Genomic DNA, 14,664 nt, shown 5'->3' with positions numbered 1-14,664 from the left:
GAAGATATTTTCTTTGGGTGGCTCAGTTGGTTAAGTGTCCGACTTTTTTCTTTTAATTTTTTTTTTTATTGCTTATTTAATTTTGTGAGAGAGAGAGAGACAGAGTAGGATTAGGCAACGGGCAGAGAGAGAGACACACACACAGAATCTGAAGCAGGCTCCAGGCTCTAAACTGTCAGCACAAAGCTCATTGCAGGGATCGAACTCACAGACTGTGAGATCATGACCTGAGTCGAAGTCAGAGGCTCAACTTACTGAGCCACCCAGGTGCCCCAAGTATCTGACTCTTGATTTCAGCTCAGGTCACCTCATGGTTTGTGGGATTGAGTCCCATGTTGGGACTCTCTTTGGGATTCCCCTTTTCCCTCTCTCTTTGCTCCTTCCCTGCTCATGTTCTCTCTTTTTCAAAATAAATACATAAACTTAAAAAACAAGATATTTTAAGTATAAAATAATAATGGTAATCATTAAGATATTAAATAACATAAAATTAAATAATATAACAAGTATATTATTGATTAAAATTATTATAAATAATACTGTCCTAATATTAGTTTTAAATAATTTTAGATTTTAAAATAATAATGACAATTATTTTACAGTTATGTAATCCTGCCTAAAAAACAGCTGGCTCTCTAGAAAAAAATGTTGTCTTCCAATGTTCTCCAAGTGACTACATAGATTTTACAAAAGGTTACTATCTTCTACTTACTTCCTAGTCTTTCAGTGAATTTGATACCTTACTTGGATCCACTCTGCTGATCACATAAAGTAGAAAGACAGTGTATTACTTGATTATACTTTCAAAGCATCACTAAAGTGCACCTTGATTTTTGTCCTTGCATCAGGAATCATACTGCCCAGTGGTCCGGGTGGAACTGACATCTGAGTTGGATTGGTCCTGGCTAGACTCAAAGCGGGAGGTGGTTGATTACGGAACACAGTTGACAGGCAGAGATGGACGGTCTCTTTCATTGCTTTCAGCTGTGAGTCCTACGGACAAAACGAGAGATGACAACGGTTACATGTGGTTCTGGTGGTCCTTGACGTGATTTTATTTGATTCTCCCAGTCCTCCCAGCCTATGCTTGCTGGGAGCTGCACTGGCCTCTCTGGATGGCAGTCACAGCAAGGAAATGGCAGTGTTTGCACAGCTCCTGCCGTGAGAAACAAAAACTGGTATCTCCTTCTGCAACTACTGGCTCATGTTGGAAATGAGCCTGCTGGTATTGACCAGGCCTCACATTATTCCATATCAGACCCATATTCCGAACACAGATACCACATAAGGAAAAGCATATTCCTGCCTTTACAAAAGAGATTTTAGATGAGAGCTCTGTGCGTGATTGTCAAAAGCCTCTTTCTATGGGCCTTGCATATCAAAGACAATTGAGCCTGGCCCCAAGACAAAGAGCCTAACTTAGAGTTTAGGAACAGGGGTAGAACTTAACACTTACACCTTCTTCTAACTGGTGATGTATGGCAGTCCCTTCCCCAAGGCATACCTTCTGTAAACCTCCTCCCTTACAGGTGGCTGGGATGAGGATAGATGAGAGAAGCTAACACATAACCCAAAACCAAAAGGCTAACACATTTAGGGCCCCGTGGTGTTCACAGATTCAGCATCAAATAGGTTTCCACAAACTAACTAGTTCAAAAACATTCATCCTCTGGAGAGCCAAACAGAATAATTCCTAGCCTAACTATTTATGACTTAACATATATATGTCATCCTATTTTTCATTAAGAACATCCTGTTATTTCCTTAGTTGTAAAATTCAACCTCACTATGATTGAGGTAATTCACAAAAGGCTTCCCATTGTAAAAATTCCTTTTTCTGATCTCATGTTGTTCTTGAACCTTTAAATAAAGACACCAAAACCGACAGGGCAGAGATGCCTGCCTGGTGTTCAGAAAGAATCTCCGGGTTCTCTCACTCTCTCTCTCACTGACACCATCCATCCTTCAGGGACCCCTGGATCTGCCGGAGCCGGCCTCCGACATATGCTCATTCCCCACACAAATACCTACCAGTGTTCAACTGCAATTGCCTAACTTCTAAATTCCACTATGATGTGCTGTTTAATACACATGCAGTCTGTTTTTAAAAGCTACTGTGTCTCGTGATATATTTTGAACACTAAATTGAGAGACATGTTACTGGAATGGATGTGATAGTTTGCTGGCTGGGCAATGTAATCTTGGGTCACCTTCAAGTAGAAAATGTCCTTAGAAACTTGCCATCTTTCAATTAGTATTAATCTCTTTTACTACGAAGTATTCACAGGGGCAACTAGGCCCCTGTGTTTCTCAGAATTAGCCTGTAGCACCACTCAACTTCTCCACATATTGGAGAAAATAAATTTTGTTTCTAATAAAACTCTTACTTCCTATGGGCCTTGTTAAGTGGTAAGGGTTAATCTGATGTGACTGTAAATTACAAAACTTACTCTTTCTTGTATTTGCATAGGACATCACAGTATTTCAAGCTCTTTCACATGCAAGAAATAATTTTGTTTTCTAACAACTGTGAAACTGGCGTCATTATTACTATCTTAATTTAAAGAAATGAAAGTTCAAGGTTTTCAGACTTGGGTTTTTGTTTTTTTTCCTGGTTTATATCACAAGGCAGACTGAACTAATGTAGACAATCATCTGTAACTCCCATCTTACCTCCAGATTCCACTCTAAAAATATTTTTAAATGGTGACAGAATAAAAAAAGTAATAATGCATAAAGCTGAGTACAAATCAGAGAGAGATCCCCCGGTGCTAAAATGGAGACATGCAACTTTCAGGAAGCTTATGTTACCTTGGGGATAATTTTGGCTATGGATGTAGGCCCAAATAAGAATGTGCTACATAATCATCCATTTCAAGACATGAGATGTGGTGTTTGCGGCAAGAGAGATGAAGAGACTAGTTACTGGGGCCACGATCCCTGGACAAGCTGGCACATGTGGAATGTCCACGTTCAGTGCACGCATGGATCAATGGAGCGGTGAAGTCTGTTGTCTTCACAGTAAGGTAGTACACTCCTCAAAAATCTACTGTCTTTTTGACACTGTGCCAGGAATACACTTTCATATAATGTCTGCTCCTCCTTCCGAATCTATGACTTAGATCCTTTCCAAGGTCTACCTCTGACTTTCCCACTCTTATGTGGTACATGGCAAGATTTTTTTAAGATGAGAAAGAATGTCTGAATGTCTTGCTAGAACAGTAGTTTAAGACACCTATTTGGTCATAGCAAGAGATAAAAAAAAAAAAAAGCAGCAGGAAGAGCAGCAAGTGGAAATATATAAGAAAAACAACCAACATGTATTTTCTTCTCATTAATATTGCCCTGACAAGTTATCTAAGACAACATAAAAGTCTGGTAAGAACTATGAGTGTTGTTAAGTGGGCAGGACATGGCTAAACTGAATGACAACCTTTTACTCAAAACGGTCCCTTTTATTTGCTTGCCTGAGCCCCTAAATTCTTTAAATTTTTTTAAACATCTATTTATTTTTGAAAGACAGAAATAGAGCACTACTAGAGGGGAGGGTCAGAGAGAGAGGGAGACACAGAATCTGAAGCAGGCTCCAGGCTCCCAGCTGTCAGCACAGGGCCCGATGCGGGGCTCGAACTTGTGAATCACGAGATCATGACCTGAGCCTAAGTCGAATATTTAACGGACTCAGCCACTCAGGAACCCTTGAGCCCTTAAATCATTGTCCTTCCTCCACCCCATTAGTTTCTATCCTTCCTCTTTTCTATTCTATCATATATATTTGTTTTTTTCATATAATTTATCTCTAATTTTTAACTTATATGTTGTATATATACACGTATAAGTTGCCTATTTCGTTCAAAACTGTGTATTTAGCACTTAACACGATCCTTGACACATTAGAAGGGGCTTGCCAGAAAGTGTTTTGAATAAATGACTTAAACACTTAGGTGAAAATGTTGTTTCTCTATGTCAAGGAAGGAAAGTGACAAGCTATATCAATGAAAAGGAATTAATAGTTCAAATTTCTCTCCATATTGGTGCTTTGTTATAATCTTGGCTGCCTCTTTTCTTCCCTCACTACAGAATACAAGACCATGGCATTGTGTGTTGTGTCAGGAGTGATATATTCCAGGTAGTACTGAACAATTTATATATGTTTTCTGTCTCACATATTATAGTGAGACAATGGGAAAAGAGCTAATATGACAGAGTCAGCAGGTTTGGGCCCAGACTCAAAGTTAATGTCCCTCTGAAATATAGACTTCCAATCACCTCAGATCATGCAGGAATGAATAATGGTTATTTTATTCACTGCATTCATATCTTGGCCCCTCTAAACACACTATGTATATAAAAGTTGGATCTGTAACAGGCCTAAGGTATATGTTGCCATAGTGAACAGATTTCTGAGTAATAGCTGAACTTGGATGCTGAAATTATATAATAAACTGTATCAAGTTAATAGCTTAGAACATCGATTTTCACTAAATGCTGTTCAGGCAAGATAAATTTTCCAACAGAACAATACGGGTGTGTGTGTGTGTGTGCATATATGTTATATTTTTAATGATCTGAACTTGGTGCGATCATCTCCTCTGTTTGTACAGGTCTCCTGACACAATAGAATCAACACTGCATAGACATAACCTCCAAATCCCTACCTTTCATGGCCATGATAGTAGCACTATCTTTGCTCTTCTGCTTCATCTGATTCTTAACTTCTTACCTCCTCATTTTATTTCTTTTTTGGACCACAAGAACTTGACCTCCGACCTTAGATTCTGCCTCTGCTCCTTGTTATATTGTAGGTTCTTCCTGCCAGACACCACCGTTTGCTGTGAGCCACCGTCCTCACTTGGTCAGCTTTCTACCACAAAAGCATCTTCCTAGTTAGTTCCTCTGACTTAAGAGACTGTTAAAGATAGTACTCAGGTGTGGCTTGACCCAGTTCCATGAGCAGGACTCAGAAAATGATTTTACACCCCAACATCATTATATTTTCACTTATACTGCTGGCTGCAGTCTGTTTTGAAGTTGCTACTGTTCATTTTGAAGTTCACCTTAACAGTATGTCACCTAATGAAATATGATGTAAATCGTACAAAGCGTATTTTGCCCAAGATCTTACAATCTATTCCGTTCTAAGGTCAGTCTTCTTTTTGCCCTGCTTTTCTTCTCATTGCACCACTCTTCCCACTTTGCTTTGCCACATGGTAGTAAAAGGCACATTTTTTGAGAAAAATCTGATTGCCACAACACCTTTTATTTATAGCCCATCAAAGATTCCAAACAAATTTGTATCCTAAAGCCTTTACACTTGCTGTTTCCTGTGCCTTCACAAGCCCTTTTCCAAATAACTATGAGAAAACTTCCACTTAAAATTTCTCTCTCAGTTCATATCATATCTTCTTGGAAAAACAGTCCTTGATTAGCCTTTCAAGGAATACTCCTTCTGTAAAGTGTCTGTCACATTTCTGTCACATTAAGTCCTATGTAGCCTTGTTGTCACTGCAGACTACCTTATTTCTTATATGTTTCATTTAATCTATTTCCATTATAATTTCTTTGAAGCCCAGTACAGCACCCCAGTCTCTAACTCAACAAATGTTTGCTCAATGCATAAATAAGGCAAACACTCCAAAGAATATAGGCTGGTGCTGTTTTACATGAGAAAGTAATGAAACATTTCTCATTTTATCCTGTATATTGTATAAAGAATTATTTTGGACATTAAAATACTAGTGCTTGTGCTGTATAGTACACACAGCTGATAAGCTGATAAGAAACTGTGGTGTACATATATGATCTTAACATGGTGGGAGATTTAGGGCATTTCTTGTGTGTCTATATGAGGATCCTTCTCAGAAAAATGCACATTTTTTCTGGGAACAAAATATACCTTGCAAAGACAACTGTACCTCTAATTTCTCACTTCCTGATAGTCAACAATTCACGAGATATTATTCATGCCTCTCAATTCATTTACATGAAGGTACGAGGTCTGCAGAGGATCTGGGTGCAATATTGAATGCTGGCTTTGGAAAGACTACGAAGGGCTGTGAATCCAAATGCTTTTGCCTTACCTTTTGTTTCTGTTGTGAAATCAACTCTATGAGTCCTGAAAGGCCATTTTGACATTTTTGATTCTCTGGTTTAGGTAGTGTCTAGGTCCCCTGTGTGGAGGATATGTAGCTTGCTCACGAATGTACGAAGTATATCTTCATTTATCTAGTTACTCATTAATGACCTATTATGCTCCTGCTATGTATGACACTTATGGTGAGACGAGTTATTGTTCTCCTCCTACTTAGTCCTGGGTGGGGGGGGTCTGTGAAAATTGCCTAACGTGTGTCAGCTTTGCTATGGATGTAATAAAGCATGCTTTCCTGGGCAAAACTTTTTGAGGGTCCAACACAAGATAAATTTTTTTGTCTAATATGAAAATTTGAGAGATAGAGTTCCATGCCATAAAGCTGTTTTTACATGCTAGGAGCTGAGGCTAACTATATTTCATAAGATATTGCCAAATAAATAATTGATTGTTTGCAAAACCAAGTATGATTCTTAGATCTTGAGATTATTATTGTGTATACTGGTATAGTAAACTGATACTTCTTTCATTAAAGATGTCATGAGAATCAAGTTAGAGTGTGAAGGTATTTTCATAATATTGATGAGGTATTTAAGGTTATTTGAAGCCCAGATATAATATTCTTGGGAACTAGGGATCTAAAGAGGGTAAAAAAAAAAAGCCTCGTGTAAAGATGATGGAGAGAGGTGAAGAGCAATTTCATTAAACTGTACTTTTTATCCATTTTGAAGTGAGCTAACATTTCCACCTGCCTTTATGACTGCAGTTTATGAGCCTCATACATATGGTACAAGAGATTTGTTGAAACCGACCTCCAGTAATATGAAATGCACTTATAGTATGCTGTAGCAAAAAGAGTGACAAGATCCTGAAGGTTAAAGAGAGAAACTGTCACCATGGAGAGGCAGTGTCTACGATCTCATTCACTCATATTAATAATTACTATGCTCACTGAGGGCTTCCCATGTGCCATGAATTCTCAGTACTTTGTTGTTGTTGTTGTTGGATGCATATAGATTTTTCACTACCTTTATAAAGTAGGTTTTATTATTATTCTATTTTGCAGTAAAGCATAAAGAGTTTGAGGAATTTGAACATGGTCATTCAGTGGAAGACTTATGACTGGAACACAGGCGACTGATTCTGGAGACCTTTATATAAATACTGCAACATTCAGCCTCTCCTGCTGAATCCAGACTGTGGCATGGTGTGGGCTAGGCACCCCTAAGTGGGGAATGGATAGAGATGAGGTGGAGAAAAGCAAAGAATGGGTAAAACAAAGGTGGGAAAAAAAGCACACACAAAAACTATGTTAACCTGGAGTTCTGTGACTAAGGCCAAATTATAATTTGTCCATGAAGTATTATGTGACCACACCAGTTTATACAACCCACAAATACTTAAAATATATTCATTCTCTGTGCTTCTGAGACCTCCTGGGTCTGCAAACAATGATTTCCTAATTTTTGGTGTCTGATGAAATGTGAGACGTGTGGAACCCCAGACCGTGTAGCACACATATTTTCAGTTTCCCATAAATCCTACCACATGGTGGTCACAGGAATGGCATGTCAAAACTATTTAGCCATTTCAAACCTGACTAAGTGGATTATTTGAAGTCAAACCAGGGAAAAGATTTAATCTAAGGGAGAACATTCCAATGGTTAGAATTGTTAAAAACTCAGAGGAGGTGGAACTGCCTCAGGGTCAGGCATTCCAGGGTCTTCCTAGGACTTAAGCATGTTGTAAAGATTGTGGCAGAGATTTCCAGAGAAAGGATTAAAAAATTTTTTTTAAAGAAAGATGGTTTAGTTGAATTTTAGGATTATATGTATTCTGATTTTCTGATTCTCCCAACTCTATAAACACTTTTTTCCCTTTTTAAAAAGTAATATTTTATAGCATGAATTGGATATGGTCAATATACACTAACATAAATTAGTGTAAATTTCTTTTTTCGTAAATTAAAAAAAATCTCATAAAGCTGGAATCTTAGTAAGATGAATTATACTTGACCTCACTTAGAAAATGGCATGCAGGCTTCCTTAAAACTACTAAATAATAAATACTTGGAAAAACACAAAATAGGACAATTACAAAGGAATGGAATTGTTACAATTATCTAGTTGTTCATTCAAAAGCCTCATTTGTCCCAAAGATCTAAACCTTAAGAAGGAATATCATTAGAATTCACACAATGCCCTTACTAATTTGTTACTACAATATTTTCTGGAGATTCTGTTTGAAAAGTGAGCTATGTTAGCTATGGAGTGAGTTTTGGCCATATGTGTGGTAATGTCTACGTGAGACTCAAGTACTTGGGAAGTAGAATTCTAGCCTGATCCTTCACATCCACTGCCTAGCAAGGAGATACGATAAGAACTCCAAAATGAATCCACCTGAAATATTCCATCTCCTTAATCATGTATCAAAACACCCATCGTTTAATGTGATGGCTAGGAGGCAACCTCTTCTCCCTACAAAACTGCTAAATGTATACTGTGTACTATTGCAAAGCAGGTCTATGATCATCTTACTTGCTTATTTTTTAAAATAAAATGGTTGCTATTCTGTGATCTCTAAAATGGAAAGCTCTTCACAGGAGTTAGCAGACTTTATTTTTTAATGTAATTTATTTTGAAAAATATAGGGGCTTATAGAGAACAACAGATCAAATATCAGGTAAATATCAACCTGAATTAAATGTTTAAAAGCATCATTATACTTTTATAAAATACATATGCTAACATGCATATACATATTAGTAATATACACATACACATGCATTATATGTACATAATGTATATATACAATGCATATACCATATGATGCATGTATATAATGTGTACAATATACATATGTGTGTATATGAATTAAAGACTATTTATCTGGGTCTATACAATTATTAGAGAATGTATACAATCATTAGTAGGAGTATTTTAAGGCATCCTTAGTGTTATTTTACTCCATCTCTCCTCAAGGCAATTGGGTCCTTGAATTTGATATGTATTTTCTACTTCATCTATTTATATGAAATACAATCACAACAAAATACAATTTGTATATTTTAACAATTGTTAAATACTATACACATAATTCTGAATATTTTTACTCAACAGTATATGTTATAGATGTATCAATATTGATATAAATGCCTTTATATTTATTCATTAAGATTACTATTTGAAAGTATAAGTATGGAAAATATATAAAATGTATACACTAATTTTAATAGTAAACATTTATTATTACAATTTGCTATTAATACAAACATCATTGCATTTAATGTCCCTATGAATATTTCCAAGCACATAGGATAGTGCAAGTTCTAGGATACATACATTTAAACTGATTTAATAATTACACTTCTACCACTACTATATCAGAATTTGGTATTATCAGGCTTTTTAATTTTTACCAATCTGATGGTGTTGAGATGACATCTCATTATTTTTATTCACATTTTAATTTTTCTGAAGTTAAGTACCTTTTGCTAATAAACTGCAGTGGAATACAGCAGATAATGTAAAAGTGCATGGGTATTAAGTGTACTTTTAAAAATTCATATGCAATTTAAAGAAATATTACTGTGTACATATTGATTTAGGATTGTGACATCTGTCTCTTGAACCAATCTATAATTTTCCATGTGAGGAAAAATTTTTTGTCATTATCCCTACAAATATTGCTTCTGTTTGTCATTCCTTCTGGGACAACAGTTATGAATATTTTTTAAAAATTTAGATTGATATACATTTCTTATTCTCTCTCTGTTTACTTTCCACTTCTCTGTACTTACTCTATATTAGTATAAGTATTTCCTACTAATTTTCCTTACATTTTACTTGTCTTCAGTTCTATTCTGTCCAATCATCTGATCTTCTACTGAATAGCATTAAAGTCTTAATTATGCCCATTATATTGTTCTAATTCTAGAATATCTACTTGATTTTTTATAGATTCTGAGTCTAGTGAAATATTTTATCTTTCTTATGTTTTGTTTACTTTCCACTATTGTGACACACACACGTCATCTTTGTAAAATTTTTGTTTTCTCATTTCAGTCTCTGGATCAGATTCAGTTATGCTTTCCTTGTTTTCTTTTTGTATGCTGATCAGATTGTATTCCCTCTCCACGTGTCTAGAAATGCTTTCATTACATGTCAAACACTGTGTATAAATGAACTGAAAATTCTCCAGATGCTAACTTCCACAAGAAAGCATCTACCTTTCCACTGTTAGACAGAATGATGGCCAATAACTCCAATCCAACTAAGAGTTGATCTCAGGGGGATGTGTTGAAGGCTTGGCAAAATGCAGATTACTCCTGGATAGCCATGTTATTTTGGCACAGACTTTCCATGCTTTTGATTGAAAATAATGTGGTGCTTGTCTCCTTAAGTTTGAAATAGTATGATTGATTTCTCAGATTCAGAGTTTCTTGTATTAATATGTGCTAGATGTATGTTCTATTATAGAAAATTACATTGGGTGTTTGATAAATGGGTGTGAGTAGACAAAAAGATTATTTTAAAACCACTCTACTCTTTTGTTCTGAGTGAATTATAGAATAAAGAAACATTACTTACTATGGTTTTATAAACTTGATTTAAAATTGATAAAAAGAGGCATTAAAATTTTTGCCAGAAACCATAATTCTGAATTATATAATCAATTTCTTCCTCTATATTTCCCTCACCATATGCTAATTGCCTAGTCTCTACGTATCTCTCATATGAAGAGCACTGAAGGCAAAGGTAGGCATCAGATGGGAGTTGTGGTTTATTCTGAGCATACAAAACTGTAACACAATAAAAGATTAATAAAACCAAAATGAAATAGATAAGGTAAAAAGGGTGAAGAAAATCTTTTGGAATTAGTGGTGATGGTTAGCACAACTTTGTGAACTTTAAAAATGTGACTTTCAGTAGCATATGAATTATTTTTAAGAAAAGCTGTCATAAAGATGGAGAGTCACCCACTCTTGCATTATCTTTATATGAACAGGTTTGGTTAGGACAGCTGCCTCCCTGTTTCATGATTCTACCTCCAGAACTCTGATTTAAAATTTCCCAAATAAAAAGTGTCAATGACTACTTCCATTTGTTTCACAACTCAGCCATCCAGAGTTAATACATGGCATCTTTGTTGGTGCTTTCAAGCATGTTTATTCATGGTATTATAGAACAAATGTACCAGTAAGGTGGAAAATGAAGCCATGAACTCACAAGGCTGAACCTTGGGTCAATTTACGGTAGCAGCAAAAACAAGGAAAGAATTGGGTTCCAAGGGAATATCAAGTACTTATGAATTCTATAACTATCTTCCAAGCATGGCATCTGGAAGTGCGTTAATAAATCAAGTAAAGCAATGGGTTTACCCTAGCTTTGCTGCTAAAACTGAAGTTGTAATGATTCATGGATGTAAACTTACCCGGTCAAGAGCTGCTTTCTCCAGCTCAATTTTAGCCACAGCTAATTTTCGTTCCAGATCAGTAAGTTGTTGGGCCTGTAAAATGAAAGAAAAGCAATCTTTTGTAAATTCTATAGTGTCCCTTTTCATTTTAAGCATCTTTCATTCATTGCAAGGAAAAAAATACCTCATGAAATCTATTTATTCATTTATTATTATTTATTTTAATGTTTTATCTATTTTTGAGAGAGAGACAGAGTATAAGGGGGAAGGTGCAGAGAGAGAGGGAGACTCAAAATCTGAAACAGGCTCCAGGCTCTGAGCTCTCAACATACAGCCTGATGCAGGGCTAGAGCCCACGAACTGTGAGATCATGATCTGAGCTTAAGTTGGAGGCTTAACTGACTGAGCCATCTACGCACCCCTTGTGAAATCTATTTAGAACTCAGGTTAAAAGTTCTGTATTATTTTTGGTAAGCTTCCAAAAATGGTGTGCTATGGATTAGTACACACTAAATTCTTCACTGGACCAAAACATCTAGTAGTGAAGTTCCAGCTCAAGTCCCCGAAAATACTTTGACATAAATCAGTTATGCTTATAGTTGTTCTGGAGTGAATTTTGTTTTCCTAAAATTCAGTTGAAGCTCTAACTACCTCCTCCCACCACATGGTTGGATCTGAAGACAGGCCCATTAGAGAGATAAATAAGGTAAGATGAGGTCATAAAGGTGTGACCCTAATCCCATATGACTGGTGTCCTGATAAGAAGAAGAGACATCAGAGACCTCTCTCTCTCCATGCTCTAGTGGAGTAAAGGCCATGTGAAGACACAGTGAGAAAGCACTGTCTGCAAGCCATGGAGAGCCCTCACAAGAAAACAAGTCTGCCAGCACGTTAATCTCAAATTTCTTGTCCTCTGAATGGTGAGAAAATAAATTCCTGTTGTTTAAGACACCCAGTCTGTGGCTTATGGTATAATAGCCTTTTGTTATGACAGCGTGAGCAGACTAACATAATAGCATTCATTCTTTTTATTACTGAGCTTTATTTCAGCACATGCCTCTATCCCACCATATCCAAGTGCCTTTACAAATACCATAACTGTTCTGTTAAAAGAAAAGAGCAACAGACTCAGATGTGGAAGATGTACATTATAATCTTGTCTCCATCAATTCCTATCTATACACTACAGCTGTATTTACAGGAAATGTGTAGCACGTTCACAAAGGACCTGGAGGGAATCTGTCTCCTCTCACAGCTCAGAACCTCTCTATACCTCTGGACTTTCCTGTCTCTGTGTTCATCCAGTAAAAAGAGTCTAAAGCTGGAAGGAATGGAGGATCTTTCTGATGTTCTTGTTGGGGATAGGGATTTAATTCACCAGGAAAAGTTTACAGCAGAAGGCTTATCACTTAACTGGTACCTAACCCATGTACATAAAATATATCACATGTACTCTTATAAATGTGTATATACATATAGTGCTTAAAAATAAAATTCTGAATTTAAAAAAAAAAGGAGAGAGTGAGGTGATGAAAACAATGGACTTCCAATATGAAGTACCCATAGGTGGGAGAAACCCAATAAGCTCTGAGCCATAGACCCCCACCCACACTTGCCTTGGCCCTATTTGTCTCTATTGTTCCCTTTTCCCACTGCCCAACTCCACATTAGTTGGACCTTGGGATTACAGGCCTCAGTCTCACATTCCTGACCCTGGATTCAGGCCACCCTGCCCACTCCACATTACTGCTACTCTGGGGCCATCTACCTTCCTCAACCACCGAGCACTCAAGACCCCCACTGTGACTCTCCCTGGCTGCCACGGGCCTTGCCGAAGCCACTTCTGTCCACAGGAAGCTTTCGTGGAAGGAAAGAGAAGAGGTCTCTTTTGTCTATCCCTGGATTCTCAGCCAAGGAAAGGAGTTGGTGACAATGGAGAGGGGCAGTGGGTGGGTCTCAGTGAGGCAAGAGTCAACTCACACACTTACTAGTTATGGGCTAGGTCCTTGGAAGCTGGGGGAAAGGGGGGAGCACATCAACATCTGGTCACCAGCTAGAAGGAACCTCTGTGCTGCCCAGCAACCCCCCATGTCTAGGCTCTCACACTATTTTATTTCTCAGGATCCTCTTTGCTGGGCAGTCCCTCTCCCCAGTATGTTGTCATCAGTTACCTGCAGCCCAGACGAGGTCTGCACAGGCACAGGACCTCCTGCCTTGGCCCGTCTTCCTCCTTGTCAGGGCTTCAGCCCAAATCTCATCATCCACACTAGAGGACTCCTACTAAAGAATGACCCAGAGTGTGAAGTAATATAGCAATCCAGAAGCATGTGTTAGGACAGATAGAATGAATTCCAATGGAAATAGCAAATATGCCTTTGAAAACTATATTGCCAGCAATTCCCAGGATTTCAAGTATTTACCTCTCCTAAGAACCCATTGAACCTGGTAAAATCTAGCCAAGGATGTACTTGGTAGTTGATAAAAGGATAATAAGAGGATTGAATTTTTTTATGTGTGATTCAATATATCCATTAGTATATAAGAACACATACTACCTGGTGAGCAGCACTAACCTAAAAGCTGTGGATAATAGTCAAGAGATGTAACACAGACAACCATACCACCATCGCCATCATCCCTATATTCTACTTTACTATATAGTTAGGAAACAGAAAATCAAGTTACTATCTGCTTTTACTCACCCTCAAAAAAAATGAAGTTGCAATACCAACATTATCTTTGGCCATCAGATTCTTTGATGCAATGTCTGCTCGTTTCAACATTAATGAGTTGGGAGTGATACTGACAAACATGAAATTGAATGGCTAATATATGTACATGGACCAAATTTAGACCTCAGATTATACAGGAATATAGATTAGCATAATATCTGGTTATAAGTGCTATTAAACGTTTTAATATATCAAACTTATAAAGTTCAGTAAGCTTTTCCATTGGGAAATAAGAGATACATATATATGCCTATATATATATATATGTCTATATGTTTATAATGACATATATATGACACACACATATATATATAATTTTCCTCAAAATTCAAGTTTTTATAAGTACGATATTGACATCTTGTGTATAAGTATGTGCTTGTAGCAGTCATCCTGGGTCATTTTTTCATTATGTCTTTGATGTTGATTCCC

At 37.0% G+C, this 14,664-nt stretch overlaps 1 protein-coding gene across 1 annotated transcript in view; it reads right to left on the bottom strand.

The window, feature by feature from the left end:
* Nucleotides 1-801: 801 nt before the first annotated feature.
* The window catches only part of LOC144234778 (leucine zipper protein 2-like), a gene marked incomplete at its 3' end in the record, with an annotated part of 391,662 nt that continues 377,799 nt past the window's right edge, over nt 802-14,664 (bottom strand). Inside the window, exons 8-9 of the mRNA XM_077768067.1 lie at nt 11,522-11,596; nt 802-993 (exon numbers count right to left, since the gene is read on the bottom strand). Of these exons, the coding sequence (XP_077624193.1) occupies nt 802-993; nt 11,522-11,596 (267 nt within the window). The remainder of the gene's footprint in view (nt 994-11,521; nt 11,597-14,664) is intronic.

This window comes from Crocuta crocuta, unplaced genomic scaffold (assembly GCF_008692635.1).
Source record: "Crocuta crocuta isolate KB4526 unplaced genomic scaffold, BGI_CrCroc_1.0 scaffold356, whole genome shotgun sequence".
Classification (NCBI taxonomy): domain Eukaryota; kingdom Metazoa; phylum Chordata; class Mammalia; order Carnivora; family Hyaenidae; genus Crocuta; species Crocuta crocuta.
Note: the sequence above shows the minus strand (reverse complement) of the source record. Positions and strands in the feature narration are given on the sequence as shown.